At 41.2% G+C, this 27,792-nt stretch overlaps 1 protein-coding gene across 2 annotated transcripts; it reads right to left on the bottom strand.

The window, feature by feature from the left end:
• UBE2U (ubiquitin conjugating enzyme E2 U) lies at positions 1-25,466 on the bottom strand. 2 transcript variants are annotated; one of them, XM_032795464.2, is made up of 10 exons: positions 25,022-25,466; positions 23,606-23,687; positions 22,028-22,120; positions 19,877-19,974; positions 18,658-18,784; positions 17,583-17,664; positions 13,535-13,623; positions 10,331-10,415; positions 5,469-5,584; positions 1-3,987 (listed from the first exon to the last, which is right to left on the bottom strand). In XM_032795464.2, exons 1-10 carry the CDS (start codon positions 25,085-25,087, stop codon positions 3,863-3,865), a joined length of 963 nt encoding a protein of 320 aa, XP_032651355.1. In that variant the 5' UTR covers positions 25,088-25,466; the 3' UTR covers positions 1-3,862. The 2 variants fall into 2 exon arrangements, with proteins under 2 accessions (XP_032651355.1, XP_032651357.1); XM_032795466.2 differs by having other exon boundaries at positions 13,535-13,620.
• Between the last annotated feature and the right edge of the window lie 2,326 nt (positions 25,467-27,792).

Here is a 27,792-nt window from a genome sequence, read left to right as displayed (position 1 = left end):
ACATGCTAGTTTGCACACAAACTCTATGTAGAGAAACAGTCATAGACGTAATTTTCACTCCATGGATCTGAAGAAGTGAGGTTTTTTACCCACGAAAGCTTATGCCCAAATAAATCTGTTAGTCTTTAAGGTGCCACCGGACTCTTTGTTGTTTTTGTGGATACAGACTAACACAGCTACCTCCTGATACTTGAAGTCATAGATATATCTACTGAGGATAATGAGGAGGGATGTGTCCCTCCTCTGTATTTTTCCTATCCTGTTGATGACCCCTTTAATGTGGTTGCAGCAGGAGTCATGGATTTTCTCTCAATGCTTTTATATAATGCTCATCACCATGATGTTTGGTTTCTCTCCCAACTTTTTAGTGGTTGCACACGCATACACAGTATGCATTTAACAGCTCCTACATGAAAATATAGTGCTGCCTTTATATACAACTTTTGCCAGTGTTCTTGAATCCGATGCTCCTACTGGGTGAAACTTTACTAAAAGAGAGAGCACACATAAGGGAACTGACATGCATGTGATCAACTTTCTTTACTTGCCATGATAAAGCACAACAGAAGTTTTGTCACAAAGACATTCCACTATGCTGCATTAAACATTCTCCCACACCAAAGAATACACTGTTTCTAATAAATAGCTAAGGAGTTATAGTTATAAACAATTAAAGACAGAAACACCCAAGATGTCACTAAAAACAGACAGATTAAAATGCAGATCCCTCTGAAGAGGATGCAACTGTTTGTGTATTACATAGTAATATAGCGCCATCTAGAGGATACTGTGCGTTAAAAAAAAACTAAAAGCAAAACCAGAGAGCCCGATTCTGATTGTTCTTCTACCAGTGTTAATCTGAAGTAATTCCTCTAGCATTATATCGGTGTAAAGCCAATGCATGTATAATCAGAAATGGGTCCAAAGAGTATTATTGGCTGATCTGTATCTAATGCATGTAGATAAACCAATGAATTAGCAAATTTCTCTCTTTATGCACAACTGATTGGGTATCCCATTACTCCTCAATACAGATAGACTTGATATGAGTGCATAGCATCGCGCACGTGCATTGTAGGGAGAACACCTCCCATACAACATATGGCATACGAAGCAAAGGTCATGCACAAAAGCTCATAAAAATCTGATCCAAAATTTAAGGGACCTCTCAAACTTGCAATGCAGAGCCCTGACATGTTGTATGCTGGAAACATTGGGGCTAGATTTAGACTGAAAATTATAGAATGCAATTGTTGCTTGAGATCATTTTTTCACATATGGTCAACAGGATTAAAATAAGATGTGCATTCACAAACTGAAATTCTAACTACAGCTTCACACAGTCCTGTAACCCTCTGCATTCTAAAGCCATGTACAGAGTTGTCTGAATGAACATGTCAACATCAGGGCAACAGTGACCTTCCCCTCTCCTCAAATGCAAGTCTGCTGGGGCTAATTTTTTTCCAGGACTATTCCTTGTCCTTTGACTGCAGTGTGTGGAAATATTTATATTATTTTCGGCAAAAAAGTTTGTAAATCATTCCAGATGTGTATGTGTAGCTCTGCACAGCTTGAAACTTTGTTCCTCCCACAGCTATGTTCCTTGTTTAAGATGGGTGATCTCAGAACTCATGAAACTTCCTAAGTAAATAGAGGCTATCAAATGCACTAAACAGAAATGTTAGCTCTTCTAAAGGAAGCCTATAGTTTACGAAAGTCATTGGGGAGTTCCAAATGTGTGCTTTTTTGTCTTAGAAACAATACAATAATTTTCTTTTAAGTTTTAACTTAAATGCCTGCATTTTTAGAGATCTCTAGAGACCAAAAATGAGATCAGAGCCCCTTTGAGGTAGGCAGTGTGCAAACACATGGAGAGACACAGACCCCACCCTAAAGAGTTTGCAATCATAACAGAAAAGGCAAACAAGGGATGGGACAGGAAACAAAGACTCCAAGAGGTGAATTGTCCACAGCATGCAATAGGTAGCAGCAGAGCCAGGAAGAGATCCCAGGTCATTTACGTCCCAGTTGAGTACACTATCCATCTATCTTAGGTACTTACAGTGCCCCTCTGACTGGGCGGGGCTCTGTGGCGTGCCCTCATGGCCCATCAGGGCATGACTCACCCAGCCACAGGTCTTTGACTGTAGGCCAGCTGTCCTTCCAGCTAAGGCACACTTCAGACCTACCCCTTCCAGGCTGCTGAGGTCCAAAAGAAATCAGGAATAAGAAATCACAGCTCAAAACAGGGTTTTCTGATGAACGTTCAGTGGGACCCTCCCTTCTGTTCAGGGCTTGTCTTCAAACCAGTCCATACTTCGGCTGATCTGCCAGGGTCTGGTCGTCACTTCTAATGGGGCTTGTCTGACTGACAAGCTAGCTCAGTCTCTGGGCTGCAGCCAGGCTTCTCACATCAGGAGAAGCAGATTTGAGGGAGTTAGGTCTCCTCTTTTTAACTCCCCTCTTCATGCTTCACATTTGCTGCCAGCGTAGTAGGATGGGGCTCATTGGCTCCCTAGGCTCTCATTAACCCTCTTGTTGCCAGTGTTGGGCCTATCTGCCTCATCACAGCTCCCCACCCTCCCTGTAATAGCGAAGCACCTAACAATAGCTCGTGTTTATCCTCACAACACTCCTGTGAGGTAGGGAAGTCTATTATCCTCATTGTACAGAGGAGAAGATGTACTAGATTGTCAATATTTTTCAGTTTACCAAATAATTGACATTTCTAATGGATTCCACCCCAAACTATCATTTGTGCTCCTTACCAGTCTTCTCTGGCTTTAGGTTCCCCTATGACACACAGTGCACCACTATTATTAGTTAAATAATAGTAGCCCCTAGAAGCCCCAGTCAGGGCTAGTACTAGGCACAGTACCATACAGACACAGAGCAAAAGGACAGTCCTCGGCTCAAGCAGCTTACAATCTACAACTTTTGTAAGCGCCACCAAAAACTAGACGGTTTTATCGGCCTGAATCTGTAGTCCCTAAGTCAGCAAATCCCCTGCTGACCTAAATAAGAGAACCTGACTGGGTCTTGACATCTAGGTAGCATGGATTAAGGCCATAGGCCTTATTTCTTCCTTTATGAATCCTTCCCTTCTTTTTTCACATACCTGTGATTTACCAGACTGTTAGCCATCAGACCAGTAGGCGTAAACTGAGCTACCTTTATAACCTAGATAAGGCCACTTTTGATAAGCCAGAAAGTTAGTGTTAAGAGACACATTAAGTTCTTTCTCAGAAGCTGTACAACATCCACTCCTTTCTCCGCTAACATTGGTTCAGGGATCACGTATATTAAAGGCTGCAGCATATCCCATAAACATGAAAGGTCAGAGTTAAGGTTACAAAAGCAACATTAGGTTTGCCATTTTCTGGTTTCTGAGTGCTTAAAGACAGAACCTTAAAGTGTGGTTTGACCATAAAAATGATTATGGAGAAATGGTCTCTTCTTAACAGATCTGATTCCAAACATACAGAGAGAGCAGATCTTCTGTCTGTAATGATCAACCCATTTTTTACTCCTCTAGAGTGAACACAACTAAGAGAGTGCACTGCAGTGTCTATTCTATCTTGTGCAGCACCAATAGAGAGATGTAATAAGATCCAACTGGTAACTCCACAGCAAATCCACTGCAGACAATGTGGTGGCACAGGTATCAGCAAATAATCTAGTTTACACAGGTGAAACTGAGATTCCTGCTCAGTTTTTACTCCTTCTCGTTGAAGCTGATAGGAATTTGCCTGAATAAGGAGTGAGTGAGAACTGAGGATTCACCCCATAGGAACGGTACAGAAGTCTTTTGATAAATGGTAAGAAAAAAGTATTTCTGTGTCTGTATGTGTGATCTCACAGTTTAATCCTCTAATCCTTTGGTTCGAAGAGTGTTAGTCCAGGCTACTAGATTGTCCACTTCACTCTCCCACGGCTCTTCCTCTTTGCTGAGGGGTCTCTTTTCACCTGCTGCTTGACTTTTTGGTACTGGACCAGGCACATCGATGATTTGAAATATGCATAGCAGAACATATTAATAAAGAGAAAGGAGACAACAGGTAAGTACAAATAACCTTTCTGAAACAGGCCACAGTCACATTTTTCTTTTTTAAAATGCAGATCTTAATTTGCCTGATTTCTGGATCCATATTTCCTAGGGGTATGCAGAGACTGTACATACTATAAATCACACGATACCTATGTGAAAAAATGGCAGAATCATGTGATAAACCACATTTATCATACAGCTCTGTCCTCTGAACTCTGAGCACTATCCCATCTAAACTGGGACTACTTCTAACATCACCAATTGCTTTAATCAGCTGCCATCAAATTAAAACCAAACCTCCAACCTATCAAATGTGGAGTTTCTCCCCCATCTTACACTGGGACTCGGGCTCAGGACAAAGTACTGTTCTGTCCTGGACCAGGAACAAGTTCTTTCTGTCATTCACACCACCACACTCAGGGTATTAAAGACTGTGTCATTAGGACTCTGTTGACTCCCACATGTAACAGCTATGGTTCAGCTCTCCATTTCATCAAGAGCCTGTCGTTTATCTTTTACTAGTGAAAATGTGACCTAATTCCTGATCCTAGAAATGTAGAGTCTGATTCTCCTCTCATTTACACAGGTGAAACGTCATTCACTTCAGTGGAGTTACACCTACTTTTCACTAGAGCAAGTCAGGAGACTCAGACTTGTAAACTTGGTTCTCATCTGGCGCCTGATCCATTGAGTGAATGGAAAGATTCCCATTGTCTTCAATGAGGTTTGGATCAGGTGCCTGGTCAGTTCTCACTGAAGTGTGGAAGTTCATATGCAAGTTCCATTTATGCTTTGGTCAACAGAGAATAAAAACTGCAACTAGTACAAAGGCATAGGAGATTTGAATCCAGGCATATACTGATAGACACAATTTCTGCCCTTGAACCTGACAGGGCTGCCCAGAGGATTCAGGGGGCCTGGGGTCTTCAGTGGCGGGGGCCCCCCGCTGCCAAATTGCCACCAAAAACCCAGCACTTTGGCGATGGGTCCTGAAGTGGAAGGACCCCTGCCACCGAATTGCCACCGAAGACCAGGAGTGGGAAGAAACTCCAGGAGCCCGGGCCCTGTGAGAGTTTTCCAGGGCTCCCAGAGCGAGTGAAGGACCCCGCTCCAGGGCCCTGAAAAACTCTCGTGGGGGCCCCTGCGGGGCCCGGGGCATATTGCCCCACTTGCCCCTCCCCACTCCCCCTGGGCGGCCCTGGAACCTGATATTGCTCCATCAATGTCAACTGGAGTTTTACCCTTAACAGAAGAAGGATTGGGTCCATAATGCCAACACTCTTCAGGCCTGATTTAAATTTCACATTAGTTTTAAAATAAAACGGAGCTAATTCTGATTTACACCAGTGTAAGTGAACAGTAAATCAGGTTCTACGTGCACATATCAGAAACATTACATAGTATGGTACTGATTCTTTACCTGGAGTTTGGTGAAGCAGGTTGTTATCTTGTTCCATTTTCCTAATTTCTAACAGTTTCTCATCTATTGTTTGTTGCCTTTGCTTTCTGATGAGTTGAGAGACAATAGCATTGTATCTGTAAACAGAAACAGAACTATATTAATGCACATGCATAATTTTAAACATGTGAATAGTTCCACCAAAGTCAATGGGATTACTCGCATAATTAAAGTTAAGCATGTGCTAAAGTGCTTTGCTAGATCAGGGTCAGAGTGTTTGGCACTTTGCAGAACTGAGCCTTATAGATGTATATAAAACAGCTTGTCTACACGGGCTGGGTAATGCTACTCTACTAGAGTGTGATTTCTAAAGCATACTAACGGGTTGTGCATTAATTAGTCCACGTAGACCTGCTGGTGTGCACTTAAGGTTCCCTGCACTTTAATAATTTGAGGTGTTACTTGTGACACAAGTACAAAAACGTGAATTTCTACAACATGGCATGATTTTTAAGCTGACAATGTCCCTTTCAGTCTTCTCATTCAAAAAACTTGCCTGCTATTTTAAACAGGTTACATTTGGAGACAGAAAGTGCAAAGCAGTGGATTGAAAAGGTAAAGGGATGTCCAATGGGAAGGCTGGATTAAGTGCAACTCTATAAAGTAATTGTTTCTGGCCTACTGGAACAGAATACACCACTACATTCAAACCCTGCACACCATTTTAATAATCTTGGTACAAAGTACGCTTTGCAATATATCATCCAAAAACTCATAATTTGCTGGTCAGTATTGTCCTGATAAAATATGTGTGACAACATTGTATGTGAAGTTATAAGCTTCCCCTGTATAGTCTTATTAACACATGTTCCAAATGCGACAACATTGCCCAAACACAAGTTGGCAAACAGGTCTGTCCTAAACAAAGGAATGTACGCTCTACTTAATTTGCATTTAAGCGGTAACAGAATCATCAAGCAGGAATGAAAACAAAGCAAAAGAGATGACAGATGGAAAAAAAGAGGAGGGAATATCCTTCCATATAGACTCTTTGCCTCCTGGGTCTCAACTGGAAATGTTTTTCAAGAGGAGACTGAAACTATAAAAGGATGGACAAAAACCCTGCGGCACCTTTTTCTCTTTCCCTGCCTATCACATTCACTGTTCCTGAAGAGACAAAGGAAGCAGGCATGGGACTCTGGGGAAGGGGTCCTGACCTGAGAGTTTGATCAGTAATCTGCTGAAGCAAGTGGTGAGAAACTTTGCTTGAATCTAACACAGTTTGTTAACTTGGGCATTGATAAATGTCTTCTCTTTATTTTCCTGGTAACCATTTCTGACTTTTATGCCTCATTACTTGTAGTCATTTAAAATCTCTCTCTGTAGTTAATAATTTTGTTTTACTGTTTTAGATAAAACAAATAGTCTGTTCAGGCTGAAGTTTCTGGGTAACTCCATTTGGGGTAACAAGTTGTGTGCATATTATTCCCTTAAAGGAATAACTGATTCAGTATATTTGCACTGCCCAGAAGAGGGCTGAGCAGCACAAGACATGTTTCTGGGGGGGAAACTGAAGACTGGGAATGTGTTGGGGCTGGTGTTCCTTAAGGCTGGTAAGAACCAAGTGTGGCTAGCTGGCTGCGTCACACAGAGAGCCGTAGCTGGGAGTGACTTACGTGCTGGAGGCTGTGAGCCACAAAGCATTGTACAGGGCAGGGGTGGCACAGCTACTCATTAATCTGGATTGTACCCTGCTACATCATACCTACACTCACATTTTCCCTCAAGGATTCATTTACTATTGTTAATGTCTCAGACTTCTCTCTACTTTCTGTCTGCACCATTAGAATATAACTAAGGGTGTGAGTAAGTAACTGTTGGAGTAATTACAATCATAGTATGATGTACTTTAAAACATAGGCATAAGAGGATGCCACTCCAATGTTTTCTTACTGTCTTGTTATTTTCTCTTGGCTGGTAGAGAATATTTGATATATTCATACCTTCCGGAACATTTATGATCCCTTTGCAGTGGGGAAAAGGCTATAGAATGGGCTGCTGTTAATGGACTTTTAATTTATCTGGGATAAAATGAAATTGAAAGTTCAACTACATAAAAAGAACATTTGTTCAATGCATTCTCTTTCCAGCCACGAGGTGGCAAACAAGGTTTTAGCTTTTGATTAGCAATATCGCACCACTGTTTGCAGGTAGGAAGAGTTAAAAAATAAAAAATATATATGTAGACGTGTATTGGCTTTATTTACTTTTTCTTGTGAAGTAACCCAGTGGCACTGAATTTTAAAAAGGAAATGGTGCTCAGTTAGTCTACATGATTGGAATGCCTTTTCATATCAGAGGAGGAAAAATACAAAAGGATCAATCTTTACACATTAATTACCATATTAAGTCACGTAACCGCTCTGCTTCCTCAGTTTCCTCATGTACAAAATGAAGGTAATGGAGTCAACTGCCACACAGGGGAATTGTGCAGCTGCATTAATTAGTAAAGCACTCTGAGATCCTCAGCTGAAAGCTTGTGCTCAAGTTCTTTGCTGAACGGGGGGGCCTATAGCTGTGTGCTGGGGAACTTCATTATTCCTTTTATTCTCATCTTCAGAAAACTTCACTCTGACATAAAACCTAACCATTAATTTTCAAGATCCTCCAACACTCCAGGCCATTCCACATGCCCTCCAGATACTAATTCTTTATTGTTCACCACTTTTGTCCCTGCACACTATCTTCCTTCTGCCACTATCAGAAGATTTATCCATCTGCCCTGACTCTCTGGCTGCTTTAACTGCCATTTCAAGATCCATCTCTGCTTTCTGGCCTATGATTTTATAACATCACTAAAATTACAAACAACATATTGTGTACCTGGGTGTCGCTTGTGACCAACCATTCTCTCTGTATCATTGCCCTGTGGGGTGCCAACCCCCCAGGATTGCCTTGGAATCTCCAGGAATTAAAGATTAATCTTTAATTAAAGATTATATCATGTGATGAAACTTCCAGGAATTCATCTGGACCAAAATTGGCAACTATCTCATCTAGCGATGATGTGCCACATTCAGCTGTCTGTTACTCCAGGGTGAATCATAGGCTCAGCAGAGTTAGTCCAGATTTTGTAACCGAGAGCTGAATTTGACTCAACACTAATTACGGACACACTAGTGTAGTAAATGAATGTATATAATCAGCTGTGAAAGATCTTGTAATATTTTTATCTGAATAGTGTTATACAAAAACAAATTGTGTTGCAATCTACTTTATAATGGTTCATAAATGAGTTACAACTTTAATAAGAAAACAAACTATATTATTATATAGCCAACAATTAAGGTTGTTTCTGCACTGACGTCAGAAAATTTGGCCTCTTACTTTCCTCCTCAATGCTATGAGTGAAGGACATATTGCAAGCTTTAAAGCACAAACATGTTTTGTGAGCTGTTTGCAATTGGGGAAAGAATACTGTATGAGAGGTAACTCTGTTTGAACGTGGTTCCGGGCATTTGAACCTGCCTGTGATTAATCAAACCCAGAAGTTAAAAGACAGAAAAAAAATCTGTTAAAAGTACATGGTCTCCTACCACCAGATGGCAGTGAGATTTCAAACCAATGGGTTCCCTCCTCTATCCACTCCCCCCAAAGAAACCACACAGTAATTTCCTTTCCAGCTCCTATGAAACTAACATGAAAAATGTGCTAAGCTTGACAGTGAAAAAGACAAGTTTTCTGAAACAACTCCTGACTGTTAAACCATATGCAAAAATGGACAGCTGAGTTTAAAAGGACAAGTTCCTGTTTTTTCTGAATATTTTCTTGGGTCATAGAAGATGCTGTGGCACTACATAATGAAACAATTATCAAACACACAAAACAAAGGAGTTCTGTTAAAGGAAATAAAACAAGGAAGTCATGTCAAAGGAAAATTAACCTTATATTCTAGAGGTTTCTTCAGAAAGAAAAATAAGCTTTTAATTTGAGTTAAGAACTTGCTGTCCTTCAAATTCAACTTGAAATTACCCGTTCATTTTCTTCCAATTCATGCTGAAGGCAAATAAGATTTGAATGGTAAAAGGGGTTCCTAACTTTTTGGCCTGCTGTAAAGCTTCAGAAGCAATAAAAAGGAGTGAGAAAGTCCAGTTTGATCTGAAAGGTTACAGGGCAGTACAATGACCTTGCATTTTGCTTTGCCTTTTCCTTACAAACGCAGTTGGAAAAAGGGTTTCAGTCACAGGGGAACTTAGAGAAAAATGTGAGTAGGCACTCAAAATTTAAGGGCCTTGATCCAGATCCTCAGCTGACTTTACTTGTCTGAGCTGTGTTTGGCAGGGTGGAAGGAAGCGGTGGAGAATCTATGGGAGTCTCAGAGTGATTCTGGGGTTCAAGAGGCTCACCTTACTGCCGGTCCCTAAAAAAGCAGCATGCATCCATTCTAATTAGGGTGACCAGATGTCTCGCTTTTAAAGGGACAGTCCCGTTTTGGGGGACTTTTTCTTATATAGGTGCCTATTACCCCCCATTCCCTATCCTGTTTTTTCACAGTTGCTATCTGGTCATCTTAATTCTAGTAGAGCCTTGTCCTAGAACTTTCTTGCACATTACTAGGTAGCAATCCTATACTGCTTCTGTTCCCAATACCCTCTACCCTCAGACCATCCACACAACACAGGGTGGGATTTGGCCCTAAACCTCAAAATCAAAGACACAGTTCAGAACAATTATCAACAATCTGAGAACATTTTATAGGGTACAAATATGAACAGCCTGAAACTATAACAAAAGCACTACAGTTCAAATGTTGCCATTGCATATGCAAAGACCCTGGGTCTAAATATATAGCAATTTAAGCTCAGTGGATTTAAGACACTTACGTATTCTCATCCCATTCTCCTGTTTCTTTCACATTTTTTGCCTTCCAGCCACAGCAGTTCCCTATAAATGTTGGATCTTCAAAGACTATAATGGCATAATTACAGAAACTTACAGTTAGAGAAAAAGATGCACTAATCATCACATTCCCCAAAGAAATATTAAATATCAGAGTAGTACAAGCATATGCATGACTTAGAGAAATTTATAGCGGAATCCTGCACTATTACAGCCAACGAGACTTTTGCTATCAACTGCAATGGAATCAGGACCTCAACCATTAACAACTACATAATTGCTATTAATAAGGTCCCCGGGCCAGACTCTGACCTTAGTTAAAATGGGGTAAATTTGAAGTAATTCCATGGAACTTAGTGGAGTTACTCTGATAAACACTAGTGTAATTGAGAGCAAATTTTGATCTCTTGTCTTAGGTGGATGGCAACACTATATGTGCATTTTTAAAGTATTATGAATAAAACAACAAAATAGGACAAAAATGACCACTGAAATGCATGAACATAAAATAGTATTTATATGACATACATTTCTTTTGAACAGAACATATAATAAATAACAATATAAACCTGATCCTGCAGACCGAAACTCCGGCCACGTCTACACTACGGGATAATATCGAATTAGCTAAAATCGGTTTTATAAAACTGATAGTATAAATTCGATTTCATGCGGCCACACTAGGCCACAGCATTCGGCTTGTGTGATCATGGTCCGAGCTAACGCGATTTCTGAAGTGTTTGACGTTTGGGTAGCTCTTCCAGTAGCTATTCCCATAGTTTCCGCCAGATCTCCCCGCCCTTGGAGTCTCTGGGTTAATCATTCTTGCGGTGGTGCTGGTAAATGTCGTCGTCATTCCTTCCTCTGGGAAACATTCGCTGACAATCCTTTCGCCCGTTTCCTGGATTGCTTCTGGCAGACGCATCGCACAGCAACATGAGCCCGTTAGCTTTTTTGTTTTTTCCGCACCACGTATGTTTACTGGATGCGGACAGAGAGCATACTCCCGTCGCTACCAGCAGCATTACTTGCTTTTGCAAATGTAGCCGATGAGTACCGGTCTTGTCTGATACCGTCTACTGCCGAGAAACTGCACTACTGATGGTTAGCTCTCTCCTCTGTACTGTCGCTGCTATTATAGTGCCCCGGCTAATCGCCGGGGTGCAACGCAAAAGCCAAAATGGGATTGACTCACTATGGACTGATCATCCCTTACCTTATGTTTGTAAAAATAGAGTCAGTCTGCCAGCATAAGGGGCACGTGTATTAGAGGACCGTGTATCAGAGCACAGCTGCTCCATGTCAGTATTCACAGGGGTGGCCCCGTGCACAACCCACCCGTTGCTTCCCGCTCCCCCAACCTTCCTGGATTACGTGCGTTCCTGCCCATTTGTGTCATGAATATAAAAAAGAAATGAGAATAAGAAACACTGAGTGTTTAGTGAACTAAAATAGGGGAGGCGCCTCCGGCCGATGATAGATCCAGCAGGCAATTAGCGGTAGTGGGGCGAAAGGATCCCAGCATGCTGCTGCTATGCAGTCAGCAGAAACAGAATCTTATCTTTACACAGGAAAGGCGAGGAGGCTAAGCCCCCCAGTTGCTAATGATGAAGATGCGTTATTAGCCGTTCTGTACTAATCTACTGGGAGTACGCAATGGTGCCTCGATGTCAATGTTAGATATTCATGAACCGGTTACTATCCTATCACCGTCTAACCACAGGGAGGATGAAGGAGAGGGAGAGGACGTACTGCACTTCATGCTGCAGCATCGCACCTACCAGCAGCTTCATACCACATGGGTGCACATTGAATATCAAGAAATTTTCTTTCCCTTTTCTTACTGTAGGTGGGGAAGAAACTAGACTTCTTCCTGAAACCAGCCAGACACTTTGTTTGACCTACGACATTGGGAGCTCCAAAATGGCAAATACTTTTTCAAGACTTGTGACTGTGGGCTTAGCTGAGTCTCGTACCCCCTCCATCCATTACGTCCATTTGGTCTCTGGCTGTTCCGTTCCGCTTGTTCACGCAGCGCTTGTGTATCCTGGAGATTTTTTTCAAACGCTTTGGCATTTCGTGTTCTGTAACGGAGCTCTGATACGAACAGATTTGTCTCCCTTACCAGCTGCTCAGATTAGTATCTCCAATACGGTCCATGCTGGAGCTCTTTTGATTTGAGACTGCATCAGCCAACGTGCTGACCAGACTCCACGCTGGGCAAACCAGACAATGCTTAATCCAAAAGCTCAGCGGGGTTTCCTGTTACCTGCCCGCTGCACCGAGTTCAGATTGCTGTCCATGAGCGGTCAGTGGTGCACTGTGGGATACCGCCCCGGGCCAATAATGCTCAATTGTCCGTCCACACTAACCGTTAATCCGATATCTTATATCGAATTAGCGCTACTCCTGCTCTTCAGGTGGAAGTACAGAAATCGATTTAAAGAGCCCTTTATATCGATATAAATGGCGTTGTAGTGTGGACGGGTACAGCGTTAAATCGATTTAACGCTCTTTAAATCGACTTAAACGCGTAGTGTAGACCAGGCCTCCGATAAGTAATCCCCCTAAAATCCTATTAAAGCACTGTCATGCATCCAAGCGTGCTGGTAACTTAGTTACAACATCCTTTGGTGGTGGAACACCGCATTATCATCAGAGCACTGTGTTGGCCATAGTTCACATCTGTTTTGTTTTGATCTTATCCTCCTCCCAAAAAGTTTTTCTACTCATCATAATTGTATACACTTCACTAATAACTGCTTAATACATTTTCTTCCATACAAATCCAGGTTCCCAAACTTCCTAACAAGAACTTACTTAGATTGTAAGTTCTTGGGGGCAGAGATCTTCTTTTTGTTCCATCTTTGAACATTGGACCCGCTGTTCTAGGCAGAGTCCATGACTGGGACTCCTAGGACAGTGCAATAATAAATAAGAATAAGGGCCTGATCTTCAACTGCTGTAAACTGACATAGTTCTAGTGAAGTCATTGCAGCTATGTCAATTTACATCACCTGAGGATTTGACCCTAATTTGTGGACGCTTAAGATATACGGCTTGATTCTGATCTCACAATCAGGAACAACTCCACTAAAGTCAAAGTTGTTATTCTAGTGTAAATCCAGCAGGAGAGAAGAATCAGGACCATTATGTTTAATTTTACTAAATCAGGCATATCATCTTACATGGGGCTTTAAAATGTTCTGCTGCTTTTGATGTGGCTATTCCTGACCACATCCTGTGATAATCTTCAAACGAAATGGTTGTAATCCTTCTGAAAACATAAACGCATAGTAAAGTTTCTGGTGATCAGACAATTTGGTAGTAAACACAGATTTTCATGCATAACCTTCCACAAAACAACAGAATGAATTAAAAGGGTTTTAAATTATTGCATTACTGGCTGCTCGCAAATGACAGAGATATACAGTCACTAGTGTGTAAAGCAGCCAGCTTAAACAAGAGCAAACACTAATATTTTAAAGACGTTTTAGCTATGTTTACATGTTATCAGTTTATGAGACAACCAGATGGATTATTTTCATAGTCTGCCCTCCCCCTCCCCCCAGCCCCTTCCAGGCATTAGTTTAGCAGAAAAGAACCAATTTTCTGATTATTTATAAAGCAGATCTGGTTAAGAGAATATATAGCTAATAGGGAAGGAATATATACCTTCTAAAAAGCTATCATACCCCACCAACAAACAACGCAGGGTAGAGTTTTTTAAAACTCTCTTTATATGTTTTATGGCTATATCTTTAGTCTCAAAACTATTACACATATAGCCAATATAAATGAAGCAAAATGGTTATTTAAATATTGCATTTTTGAACTATTAATTGCATTACTATCTGGTTTATTCACACTCACACTAGACCAAATACTCCTCTCAGTTAAACTCTGCGCTCACTTCTAACTTGCACCAAGGCTAATACAGTCCCCAGGCAGCCTCATCCCCTCATCTATACCAAGGATTAAGCTCAAGAGGAAATCCTGGCCCCACTCAACTCAATGGGAGTTTAAACATTGACTTCAGTGGAGTCAAGATTTCACCTCAAATCTCTATACAGACTCTAGAATAAAGACAAGAGTAGGGTTTCATGGGCCAGCTGCCTCAGAAATAACATAAAAAACCATGAAAATAGTTTTGAAAAAGAGAAAAAGACATCTTTTTTGTTAGTGACATGTCTCAGAAACAGCATGTCAGACCACTTGGTTCTGGGTCAAAGACCATTTATACTAGACATCAATTACAGAGATTTCACTTGAGGCATTTAGAAGAGGGAGTTAAGGCCAAAAATCAGGGGAAAAAAAGGTTGGTCGCGACCTTATACTAATATATCTCCACAATATATTATTTTGTTCAATATCAATTAGCCTTTTGAAATGCATTACCTCGCTTGCCATTACACATTTTAAAAAAATTGTTTGGGTAGCTAAGTAAACTCTTGTTTGAACGTGGGGGAGGTGATTTTACCTAGATTATTAGCTCTGTGGTGCAGGGACTGTCTTTTTCATTCTATCTCTATACCACACCTAGCACAACAGGGTCTTGGCCCGGGAGTGGGGCTTGCAGGCGCTGCTACACTACTGCTACTAATAATAATGTTCAGACACCCAGTGTCGGCCTACCTCTGCCTTCACTGAAATCAGTGGGAGTTTTACCCTGTGTGTCAGGGCTTGTCTACATGTCGCTTTAGTCTGCATCAGAGGGGTGTAAATTTTAGTTCACACTATGTGTCATGCACTAACTGGCCTACGTGGACCATGCTGGCATGCACTAGATGATCCCTAGTACATGTGAATGTATTCCCATTTCAAACAGTAATATGTTAACATGCAGTAGGGAACGTCTAGTGCGCGCCAGCAGGGTCCTGTGGACCAGTAGGCCAGTTGTTGTGTAACATGCTAGTGTGGACTAAAATGTATAGTGACTAAAGCACAGTGTAGACAAGCCCTCAGTGAGAGCAGTTAGGCCAACACTGGGTGCTTTGGAGAATCCTACCCGATAGCATCAGCTTTTGGAATACATGGACTTGGAACACCACAAATTTATTGTCTTGCTTGGCTTTTCATTATGTACTGTATTGTCTTGTGCTAGGTGCTCTTGTTGCAATAAAGATATCTTTATAATTTAATCCTCATGTAACCCCTTTGGGGTTTAGAGACCATGGCCCCTTTAAATCTTTTTCCTAGATGAGAGGGGAAGAGTGAGAAAAAAGGAAAAAAGGGGAGGCTCTGGAGCTCGGAGGGGGAGAGAGACAGCAGCCTGCAGACTCTCGTAAATGAAGCAGCAGAGAACCTATCTGAAGCCTGGGAAGAACAAGGCGGCCGATCGGGGACACTCCAGGACAGGAGCCAGGAGGAGCACTGTGCCAGGGAGGAATCACATGAGGAGGACAGGCCGGAGCTGGAGCCAGTATCACGGCTGCCCAGAGCTGCATGGGGCTGTGAGTACTAGGGCTTGTGACTCTGCATTGGGAACAAGGAGGGAGGTTGCTAGCTAGTTAAGTGGGGAGGTAGTTGCTCTGTGTGGCTTTGCAGAGAGCGGCAGAAGAGGGCACCGGAGGGGTTTGTTGGGGGAAAGTTCACTGATGCTGAAGACGATCAGGAACATCCAAGACTTACCACTGGACTGGAACTTTGCTCAGGACTCCTGAACTCTGTGTGCAGGCACACTGCTGTCCTTCCAGACTGTGCTACCACTGGGCCTGTGGGGCCTTGGTTTGGATGCAACCCGGTTTTACTGCTCCCCTATATTTCCCCTTGTTGTATTTCTCCTCTCATCCCTCTGTAAATAAATATTTCCCTTTCTTATATCCATTGTACTTTTCCTGTGGATCTGTGTGTTCACTCTGGGGGTTTTGGAACAGGTGCCCCTGGGGTGGAAGGGATTTCTCCTGCTGCATTCCTGTGCATGCTCTCTCTTGGCCAGAGCTGCCTGCAGAGCAGACTCCATCTTGGCCATGAGGGCGCTAAAGTTACACTCAAAAAAGTCAAATAAATCAGTATATGTAATTCTATATAATGTTATAAATAACAAGAGATAATTGTACGTGTGAACCAGGAAAACCACCACAATCCCATTGCTGTCAGACATTCAGGAGGCAAGAGTGAAGTTGAGAGGCAGGAAACCAGCCCGAGAGAAAACATGGACCTTGAGCTCAATGACCACTATTATTTTTATCTATCCGACGTCCTCTCGCCACACCCTAGCCTTTAAGGTCCTGTAAAATGTCAAAAGCAGCTCTTCAGACGTGTTTTGCTTTTACCAATATTTAAAGCTATATCCTGAAAAGGAAATAATTCCATAATGGACCTTGACTCTTAGTACCTTCCATTCCAGACCCAGAACTTTCACTTCAGTCAATGGAAGTTTTGGGTGTCCAAAGAAGGTGGGATTGATCCATAATATGTTGGTGACAAACTAATACTGTTCATTCTTTTTGTAATGGTTCTGATTCAGTATCCTCTGCATTTCACGCAAAACTTAATGATCCCACTTCCATTGGAGTTAACAGCAAAACTTCCACGGATGACTTCAGAAGGAGCAACATTGGGCTCAGGTTGTACTAAGAGCTATATCCCAAAAGGGGCAATTATTTTCTTTTTCCTGTTAGTGGATATTCCCAATTATTTAACTTTCTTATGGAAACATCTGGCAAGTGGTTGCCTTCACAGTTATTGCCAGTAAGTCTTATGTCCAACTGAAATGAGTTCTTCACCTACAGGAGCATAGCCAGGAATTGTGTCATTGTTAGGTCAAGTGATATTTTGGTTTGACCTAGTCAATGACATTTATTCCAGGAGATTAAACATATTTATGTATAATTTATTTATTTTATTATTTTAATAGTACAGGGAAACCAATGAATTCTTTCTAGAATACACTAGATTGTTTTTATTTTGTATTTATTTCTATAGTGCTAGAGTTGTGCATGACATTACCACTGAAATAATTCTGAGGTTACATTTCAAGTTAACATATGGGGCCAGGTTCTCTTCCTAATTCAGGCCCCTTTGCACCACTCCAGAATCTGATTGTATCTGGTCACCTGTGAATTCCCTTAGTGTTAGGGTTTGATGCTATCTACCCCACCCTATCTCCAGGAACTAGCATTTAGAGTGAGTCTAGCACAATAGGTGTGAAATCCTGGCCCTACTAAAGTCACAGGCAAAACTCTCTTTGACTTCAGTGGGGCCAAGATTTCTTAGTTCATCATAACTTGTTACCTGACATGGCCCCGAGAAGATGCTTCAGATGGCAAGTAATACTTCAGAGAAGAAGCACCATCTTTCCCAGTGCTAGAAAGGTCTGCAAAGGAGAAGATGGACATTTTTTTAAAAAAACTTTATGAGTCAGATCCTGTAAATTGGTTCAATTCCATTGACTTCAATGGAGCTATGTTGATTTACATCAGATAAAGATCTGGTCCTATATTTTCCCCCAGTTCTGATACAATGAACAACTCACCACATCTGCACTATGGTACAGATACTGGGTTTCTTTCCCCTCTGCATGTGCACTACTCCTCCTGTCCCTGCCAAAAGGAGTGCAGCTGTCCCACACAGTACTCCAGAGGTTTGGGTAGGCAGCTGAAACAGCAGCAGATTCTGATAGCTTTGTACCAGCAACAATGTCCTCTGCAACAGGCAAATTTTCCTATAGGCACCAACCCATTATTGCCAGAATACAGCCACTTTGTGGCACCTGCGTGGCATACAGTGGTCAGAGTGGACTGGAATTTGGCTCATTGAGAGCAAGTACAGCCACAGTACTCACCTTTCATATCTGCCACATGCCCTGGTTGCACCAATAACATTAAATATACTGACCCAAATTCTGCCCCAATTTTTACCCTAGTTGTAGTTGCTTTTGCAGACTCGTCATTGTATAGCATAACCATAACACACTAAATGCCATTCTCATGAAGATTTACCAGGCAACTACAATTCATATTAGGCAGGCAAGTCATGATAAGGATAGCAGTATTTCTGCTCTCTGGCTCCCTGATTCATCTAATGCCCTTCCTCTTACTTACTCTTCCTGCAACAAATCTGACTTTCCCTAATATCACTGTGTAAATTACACTGGCGCTCACTCACCAACATGTAATTTATAGGACCGTGTACATTTGCTCTGAATTTGGCCCAGCATATTCCCTAACTGGTGTTTGTTGACATTAAATTACCAATCATACTAATATAAATTTACTGTTGAGTATACAATAAACTGTTTTTTAAAGAAGGAGTTTTAAAAGAAACAAAATTCTATTTATGGGTAATAACAAAGCAAGTACAGTATTACCTTCTAGGTGTTGGCTAGTTCTAACACATTGTATAACCATTTGTCTGTACAAGGATATGTTGTTTTTCAGCATTTCTGCTGCTTCCACATTCACTGCATTTTCCAGTTCTGGATTAGAAAGCATTACCTGTATAAAGGTATAAACACGGGTTGGGGGGGGGGGAGAGTGTGTACAAATTGGTCTCTAAAACATCTATTCTGCACAGAACTCACAATCCATCAAAATTATTGATTTAATAGTTTTACAATGAATTAATAACAATCATACTGGTATGTGAAATTCAAAGCAAAAACGAGGCCACTTTGCGGCTTTGTTAGGATTGGGATTGGGCCCTTCATTTTGATTTTCTTAAAAAAGGTCATAACCTATGCTCCCTTCTTCCTGTTTTCTATCAGATTTCTGTATAATTCCAAGCAGACAGCCATGAATGATACATGACTGCCATTTGTTTTACTCATAACCAATATTAGGATGGCCACAAAAATCACGCATACATCTGGGGGCCATTTTCAGTCATGAGTGGAAGGCAGGATATCCTTCATAGTGATGGTAAAGACATTAAAAAGGGGTAGGACTTGCTCCAAGAAGAAGGCTGTATGAATTTTTTTCTTGGAAGAAAAGGCAGTAAATTTGAAACACTGAGGCCTGTGTGTTAAAACTGAAGGTAGCTGCTTTGAGTTACTCACTAATCTCAAGACCTATGCCAACACTCATGATCAAGACTTTGACCATGAGATAATTCAGGAATTTAAAAGTAGAGCTATCAGCATTTTTAAAGTATTTTTAAAAGTACAGAGAATCAGGCAGATTACACATGTCTTGAGCAGTGGCTTACTCAAGATAAGAGAGCATAAATCCAAAAGATCAAAGTAGCTACTGGTCAAAAATATTTAGCGCTGGCAGCAGCTTCAATCGTACTCATTCATTCATCTATCTGTTTTACTCAGAAGTAATGTGCTGCTAAATGAGACACCAGGGAACAAATATAGAAGTAAAAATAAATTAATGTTATTAAAAAAAGATGGTCTACAGAATATATTTGCTGTGGCTCTGAAGCCATCCAGCCATTTGCATTTTTAATTTTAAACCAAATGAATAATCCTACATCACAGAATCAATCTGCAAGTTTGAAATCCCTATTATATAGGTAAAGGACATTTTAGTATTTTCTTTTATGAAAGAGATTTAAATTGAGTTATTTACAATACTCTTCCTTACCTGGATAGCGAGTAAAATGCTACTCATCGTTAACTTTCCATTCCACTCTTTAGGATTGTCTAGAAAATCTATACAAGGTCTCCCGGAATGTTGATCCACTGTATTGAACAAAATTGTTGTGTAACTTCAAAAGAATTTAGCAACATGGCTGTTGTATGCTAGAGGAACTATTGAGAGTTATTGTGTTTTATTTATTTATAGCTTTAAATTAGGTGTTGCATAGGGCAAATCAATGTAACTGGGTGTTTCTATCATTGTCACACTTGTCCACAGTCCCTCTGATTGTTCAATTAGATTATACTCTTACTTTATTTTTGTATGGTGTCTGTATAAAAGGGCCAAAACCCTGAGTGGAGCCTTTGGCATAGCGGCAATTCAAGTACTAAATAATAATACAGATTTACAGTGATCATCAAAGCAATTTGCTTTCTATTTCTGAAGTGCACTGGATCACCAAAGTATCAGACTGTGGGCTAAACTCTCTTTTGAGTAGCACCAATGTATCCTTTCACTGGGGATGCAAAGGTATCACTGAGACTAATATTTGGCCCCTAGTTTATGAAGTGTAGGACTAAAGCTGGCCACAAAAAATTCTCTTTCAAAGTTTATTATAGAAGTTACATAAAAAAGTATGTTAAAAGAATATTTACATTGCAAAGTCAAGCATTCAAAATTAGGAAATGCCAGCTGTATGGTTACCTGTGCAATCTTTATTTGTCATTTAATCCCATTTCCCTTAATCTGTTTTGAAAGCAAGATAACTATTTCAAAATGAGTTATACTAGTATAAGGTTTGTGTGGACACATCTCGATTTTGGATAAACCTATCACTTCTGGCAGTCCTCCAATTGCCATCCCAAACTGCATTGCTTCACATCTGTTTACCTGTGTGTCCTCTACTGCTTCAGGGTCAGCTTGACTCAATGTCACCTCCTTTTAAATGCTGGCACACACTCAGATGCACCCCTTTACAATTTCAGCTTGTGGCAAGTTCACACTCCCAGAGTTACATTCCCATTATGGCAGCCATGCATTGTGCTTCGGAGTGGGCCTGTCTAGAAGTCCTGGATCTCCTTGCCCTCTGGGGACAGGGACAGGTCCAGTCCCATTTTAGCAGCAGTCACTGTTACATTGATTTACAAGTGGCAATCGGAACAAGAATGGGAGAAGGGGCACTCACATGACAAAGCCCAGTGTTGTGCTCAAGCAAAGGAGCTCCGACAGAGTTACACCACCACTAGGGACACAAACAGGACCTCTGGTAGTGCTCTCAGTACCTGCCCTTACTATGAGGAGCTGTACTGGATTTTTGATGAGGACACTACCCATGAATCCCAGCATAGGGTTCTGGACAATTTGGCCAAGGCATCTGAAGGCGTGAAAATGACCATAAATCCATTCATGACCACAAACCTATTTCCCTAGGCAGCCAAGATCTCTTTAGTACACCAAACCCTGAGGCAGAGACAGCACCAGAGATGCCCCCAAAACCCAGGTGAAGAGCCAGCCTGTCAGTGCTGTGGAGGTTACCTCTTCTGGTAAGAGTGATGTGCTGTATTACAATAGAATGGTATAGGGGAATTTAAACAACTTTGTTCCAGGTACTGGCTGGGCACTGTAATGCTTGGCAAATGTGAGCTATGATCCTCTCTGTCTACTCAGCTTTTATTAACACAGCCTTTGACTATGTAGACTTCTTTCTTGCATTTCACTTTGTGCAGGATGGGAAGTTATGCAGGACACAGGGCAAGCAGGAGCTCCTGCTTCAGTAGCATACACTCTCTCTTCTATCTAGGAAGGGACATGTGCTTGCATTTTCCCTAATGGCATGCTGTGGCCAGAGAAAGCCCAGTTTTCAAATATGTGAGTCTTAAGACCCAAATCCTACATTTAATCAATGAATCCTGCATTTGGGCATTCGGGCAATGGAGAAAATGAAGATTTATGCACCCGTGGGACAACCTGAGCATTCAAATGCATGGTTTAGACATGGTTTATGAATCCTGTGCCTGAAAATTGCACACAGTTTTTGGGAGGGTTTGAACAAGGTTTCTGTTGGAGCAATGATAGTGCAGGGAAATAAAAGTCAAGCTAAACAAGTATCTGAAATATCTAACTACATGATCAGATAATTTCTCACATGGTCCTTACCATTGGGATGGAATGGAATGGTGTTAAATATCAGAGTTGGAGGGACACTATTGTACTCTTCAGTGTACTTTATTGACAGCTGGAGAACAGCCCCTATTATGAGAAAGAGATTGGTATTAACTAAAATACTATCTTGTATTTAACAAGCACATCTGTGTTGCATTTGTCCAATGAAGGCTTTGTTATTATAGGTTTTTTGTTTTGTTTTGTTTTTGAAAGTTGTGTTCCTTGTGCTAATGTTAACAAGTTCTGGAAAACAACAGGTGAAGCAGGATGCTTCACATTAGATAAAAACGCCAATTATACGTACACTTATTGGATTGCAGGATTATCATAATCAATTGAATTTAGTAGCATTGAAGAATGTCAGATAAACAGGTCTGGAAGCTGAAATCAATTCACAGAACAGATACTCGATGTGCCACGGCACAGCAGGGCTGGGGTAAGGCAGAAGCACTATAAACCTACGCCTATTGTCCCAATTCCTGGACTAATGGGATTACATCCTGGATTCAGCTTTCATTTGTTAAAAAAGTTAGTTTCTGCTCTTCAAAGGGTTGCAAAGAAACCCTTGAAAACATGACCTGACTGTAACTGCTGCAGATAGTCTGAGAAGTGGGAACTGCTTGATGTGTCTCAAGATGGAGTCACTGAGTTCTGGGGATACCCTGCTACCATTGATAAGTGTGAGGGCCCCTGCCGCTTCTCCTGGGGATAAAAGTCTGTTTCATATCCCTTCTTTGATCTCTCAAGGTAGGGAGAAGGGTCCTGGTATGAGGGCCAGACTGTGGGAATGAAGCCACAGGGAGCCCCATGCCATGGTGTGCCTAAGGCTCATAATTGCCTCAATCCAGTCCTGACATAGGGTAAGCTTCCCCATATTACCACATCAGTGTACCTCAGTGTTGTTTTGGAAGGACCATAGCTAGGGGTGAGCGGGGAGGTTAGACTCCTTCTTTATTCTGGACTCTATTTTGTAAGGTGCTTAGCACCCCTGTAAAATAACACTTGTTGAGTAGAAGCTGAAGTAGCTCAGCATTTTGCAAGCCTGAACCCTCTATCAACAGCCTTAAAGGAAATCAGTCAGGACCAAAACCAGTAGGTTTTTGTTTTTTTTAATGTGGACAGTCTGGTTAATAGGGTAGGACTATGGCCACCAAACTGCTGTCAGAGGGTAACAACTTTCAGTCACTAGTTACTCTACCTGTGCTGAGTAAGAGTCAACCATCTACAGATAAAGCGGTTATTAGTGATTTCCTGAGACACAAGTCTCTTGGCTGGGATTTGAAATTCAATGCCTCCTATGAAAATTCCATCCCTTATTTTGTAAAATATTCACTTTGTTGTACATTGATTAACAACAAACATAATTTACAAAGTATTAATGTAGTTATGGAGGGGTACTGAAAACTAATGTGCAGCTAATAATGAAAAACCAGTCAAGTTCTGTATGTTGTCTTAAAACTGTTTGCATTATCAATTTTTTTTTAAATAGCCAGAAGGATGGATGGATAGACATAACATTATACACACTACACTTATAAAATCACATGGCATAGTAAAATCTTTATATGTTACCTTCCCAAAGAGAATCCTTGAGTCCCTGGACTTCAGCTAGCCATTCCAGCAAATTATCCTTTGTAGGAATGACAAAGATGCCCTAAAACAAAGGTAGAAAAAGAAGATAAAGTGTGGAACGTGATGAACTCGATATGTTCAGTTAAAAAATACTTGCTTACTTTTTAAGTTAAAATTAAGAGTTGTGAGAATTAGTTAATGTTTCTAGAGCACTTTGAGACCCTTGGATGCATGAAAATACTACGTGGAAACATGAAGGATTCTTATGAAACCTAACAAAAAAATAAGCATATATATATATATATGCTTATTTTTTTGTTAGGTTATAATGTGGTCATAGTCCTTTTCAACTTGGCTTTTTTGGGAAACGTGGATGGGTAGGAAATACAGCATATTGCTACAGTAGGTGACATTTTTATAAAAAGATAACAGTCAAGCATCACCAGCTAGCACTAGATTTGAACTGTCTGCTTAAAGGCAAATGACTCTACTACATATTAGTTTTCAGTCCCAGAGCCAGCCAGTCCACATGAATATTTTGTTTTACATTTTTGTTAAGTAGTTCACTTGCCACTTGAATTTTGGTGGACTCTGACACCAAAATTCCTTTCCCAAGTTCCCTTAAGGTTTTTTTGTGCACACTGGAAAAGTACCAATGGGGCACTTAGAAAAACAATGTGATGCTAACCAGAAGTCAGCGGGATTTTTGCATGCATATGGGGACTGTAGTATCAGGGCCTCCATTTGGATTCTTATTACATTTCCTCTAATTACCAATGAAATCCCAAAAGAATAAAGCTCCACTATTATGAAACAATGTACAGTTTTAGGTCATTAAATTACATCTGATGATCTTTGGAATTAACTTTGAAAATTAAAGATATTAGGGTTAATCTCCCCCCTCCAATTCTCCCCCTCCCAAAAACTACCACCACCACCCAAGAATTATATGTCTACACTGGAGCTGCAAGGTGTAGGTTCCAGCTCAAGTAGACATACCTGCACTACCTCTGATCAAGCTAGCTTGCTAAAAATAGAAATGTAGATGCACTGGTGCAAGGGGTGGGACTGGCTGGCTGCCCAAGTGCAATTCTGGTCAAGACCGTAGGTACATACTCTGTATATAATTTTGTGGTTTTACTTCTTGTGTTGAGAAGGGGTGTGGGAAGTAGGGTGACCAGACAGCAAGTGTGAAAAATCGGGACACGGGGTGGGGGGTAATAGGATCCTATATAAGAAAAAGACCCCAAAATCGGGACTGTCCCTATAAAATCGGGACATCTGGTCACCCTAGCAGGAAGGGATGCTGACACAAAATGAGGGAAAGCTAGGTTCAGGATGTAAAAAAGATGTCAGTTGCATGTTAATTAGTTATACCCAGCTTAGATATTGGAAATATATAAAGATACTACTCACAAAAATGTTGGCTTCTTTATACTCCAGATATTCTCTTTCCAACAAGAAGTAAGCTCTGGAATGCATAGCAATAAGAGAACTAGTGCTGGACTCTTTCTCTCTCACCTTCCCCCACAATATAGTTCTTGCTTCACGGAGGCTGTCGTCTTCCAAAAGGGCAGGTGATCCTCCCACTCTAATTCCTGCCTCACAGCGGTTAGTGGCTTGTGCACATAATTTCTAAAGGGTTTGCATGGAGTTTAAAGAGGCTAATGGCCTTGAGCTGAAATCCAAAATGGTCAGTCAGAGCTAAAAGCACCACACAGAGCTGGTGAACTCTTAGTAGCAGAGGCTAAACAAACCCAGCTAAGGAGCTTATTCCTGATCCACTGAATTTTCTTATATGGTTGGAGAGTGTCTATAGGAGGAGAAGGAGCATCAGGGCAGCTGGGAGCCCCCCAGCACATAGCAGAAGTACAAGGAACAGGCTGGACTCTGTGTATACTGTTACCCAGCAACAAACTCCTTGGTCTGCTCAGCTGGTAAGGCTATGGCTTTGTTCTCTGCCCAGCCAATCACAGGAGGTCTTAGTTCATTAATCAGCTTGCCCCAATCAGAAGTGGCCTTTCACCCAGCACTTAAAAAGGCAGTTCCCCATGGCTACAGCTGCCATGACACTAGAGGCAAAGCCTAGAGGCTAAGCCATGACTCTAGAGGCAAAGGCCAAGTCCTGACATTAGAGGCTGAACCTCAGCCTAGGAAGATGCCCTTATGTGGCATCCATCTTCCTGGGTTGAGAATTACCTGGGCAAAGGGCTGCTGGAGGCTGGCTTTGCCCCTGGTTTTTTTTGGAAGTGTCATCACGAGTTTTAAAGATTGGGGAGTTTTAAAGGCTAAAAATTACACACACACCACTTATAGTCTGTACCACTGAATAAAACTATGTCTGGTTACAACTCCACCAGCTCCCACACTTATCTTGAAGTGCACCCCTTTGCCCAAGCCAGATCTGGTTGCCTGATTCACAAACACCTCAGTCCCAAGCATCTGGGTCAACGTGAATGGAGACGAGTTTTAAAAAATGTTGACTCCAGAGAAATTCAGCAAACTCTTAATTGCTAGAGGGAGGGAGATATTAAAAATCTGCCTGTGCTATGAATAGCACTGACAGAGCACTTTCTCTCCTCAGATCTGAACGTACTTTAATAAGGGTTAGGTATCACTGTCCCCAGAGGGAGAGGAAAAGCAGCTTGCCTAAGGTCACATAGTGAAACTGGGCAGAGCTCAGGATACAACTGCTTTCTCCTGACCCCTAAAGTCCTGTAGTTTGACTGCTTTGCAACGCTGCCTCCTTTTCAGCATTAGCTCTGGAATGAGAGACTTTAATACAGCAGCCAGCTGATTACAGAAAATAGTTTCTCTGACATCTGGGCAGAATCTGTTATAGCTAAATTTAATATTTTCATGTTTATTTAATAAATACATTAATAAAGCCCATACAGTTGGGGGTTGGGTGAGGGATAATCCTTCCTTAATTAAAAATGAAGAATTGGCATCATGTTGGATATAGCTTGCTAAAGGCCCAGTTCTCCAACCTTTACTCAAGCAAGGACAGTCCTATTGACATGGACAGAAATAAGGCTACTTCTAGGAATAAATTGTGCAAGATGGGGCCCTCAACATTACAAAACCCTCTGGGTTTACCAGTGCTCTGCATATGTAACATCAGAAAATAATTTGGCTGTTTTGTATCCATATGATTGGGATCAAAAATAGTTGTTGTCTCCAGCATAGGATGATAATCAGAATCCCAGAGATAAAGCATAAAAGCTAGTGTGTCATTAAGACACTGCTGGTGCCAGGGAGAGATAGGAAGGAGGGATAATAGTAGCAGGTCCTTGAGACAGTGTGTTTGCTTAGATACAATGCCACCAGGAATGACTGGGTGAATGCCCAGAATGGCTCCATCTGCTATTACTACATCCTTTTGCAAGGGGAAGTGTATGTTTTCCACACTGTCCAGAAGCTGGCCTAGATGTTCTGACCAGCATGTAGAAATCTAACATTCCTTGCACATATATTGTACCTTCTTTGCACTGATACTAGTGTTACGTTCCCATAGTCTTGTCACACCAGGGGCCTGATCCTGAACAAGATGTTAAGGAATAAGCAGAAGATCTTCACACACATACATACCCGAAAATATGATATTATGATTAAGTAGAAATTCACTGAAAAGAATTGTATCTAGAGTTCTTCTTGAAGTGTCAACTATGTTTTAGGGGCACAATCATCCCCTCCTGCAGAGAAACATCTAGGAATGAAAGCTGGGGCCAGGAAAATCTGAATTACAGTTTTGCCATTCCTCTATGACTGGACTCTCTCAGGATGGGGATTTGGAATGTGTAAGGAGGGATCTGCAAACAGAAATTTAAGAGGTGAGTTGGTCACAATCTCTAAATACCTACATGAAGAGGGAATTTCTGATGGTTCAGGCCTCTTTAATCTAGCAGACAAAATCATAACAAGCTCTAATGGCTGGAAGTTGACTCCAGAGAAATTTAGACTGGAAATGAGATGCACATTTTTAGCAATGAAGGTAATTAACCATTGGAACAATTTACCTAGGGATGTGGTTGATTTTCAGTCACAAAGTCATTCAATCAAAGGTTGGATGGCTTTTTAAAATATAGGCTTCAGCTAAACCAGAAGTTAGAAGCTTGATGCAGGAATCACTTGTTGAAATTCTGTGGCCTGTGTCGTACAGGAAGTTAGATTAGATGACCATAATG

The sequence above is a fragment of the Chelonoidis abingdonii genome, chromosome 7 (assembly GCF_003597395.2).
Source record: "Chelonoidis abingdonii isolate Lonesome George chromosome 7, CheloAbing_2.0, whole genome shotgun sequence".
NCBI lineage: Eukaryota > Metazoa > Chordata > Testudines > Testudinidae > Chelonoidis > Chelonoidis abingdonii.
The sequence above is the reverse complement of the archived record's forward strand: the minus strand, read 5'-3'. Positions and strand labels throughout refer to the sequence as shown.

Bases quoted from the DNA above. Each gene is read 5' to 3' on its own strand.
- UBE2U (XM_032795464.2), bottom strand. From the start codon at position 25,087: ATGCATTCCAGAGCTTACTTCTTGTTGGAAAGAGAATATCTGGAGTAT. The intron at 22,121-23,605 runs GTAACATATAAA...TTCTCATAATAG, and splicing joins CAAGGATTCTCTTTGGGAAG to GGGCTGTTCTCCAGCTGTCA. The intron at 19,975-22,027 runs GTAAGGACCATG...TGTTCAATACAG, and splicing joins CATTCCATTCCATCCCAATG to TGGATCAACATTCCGGGAGA.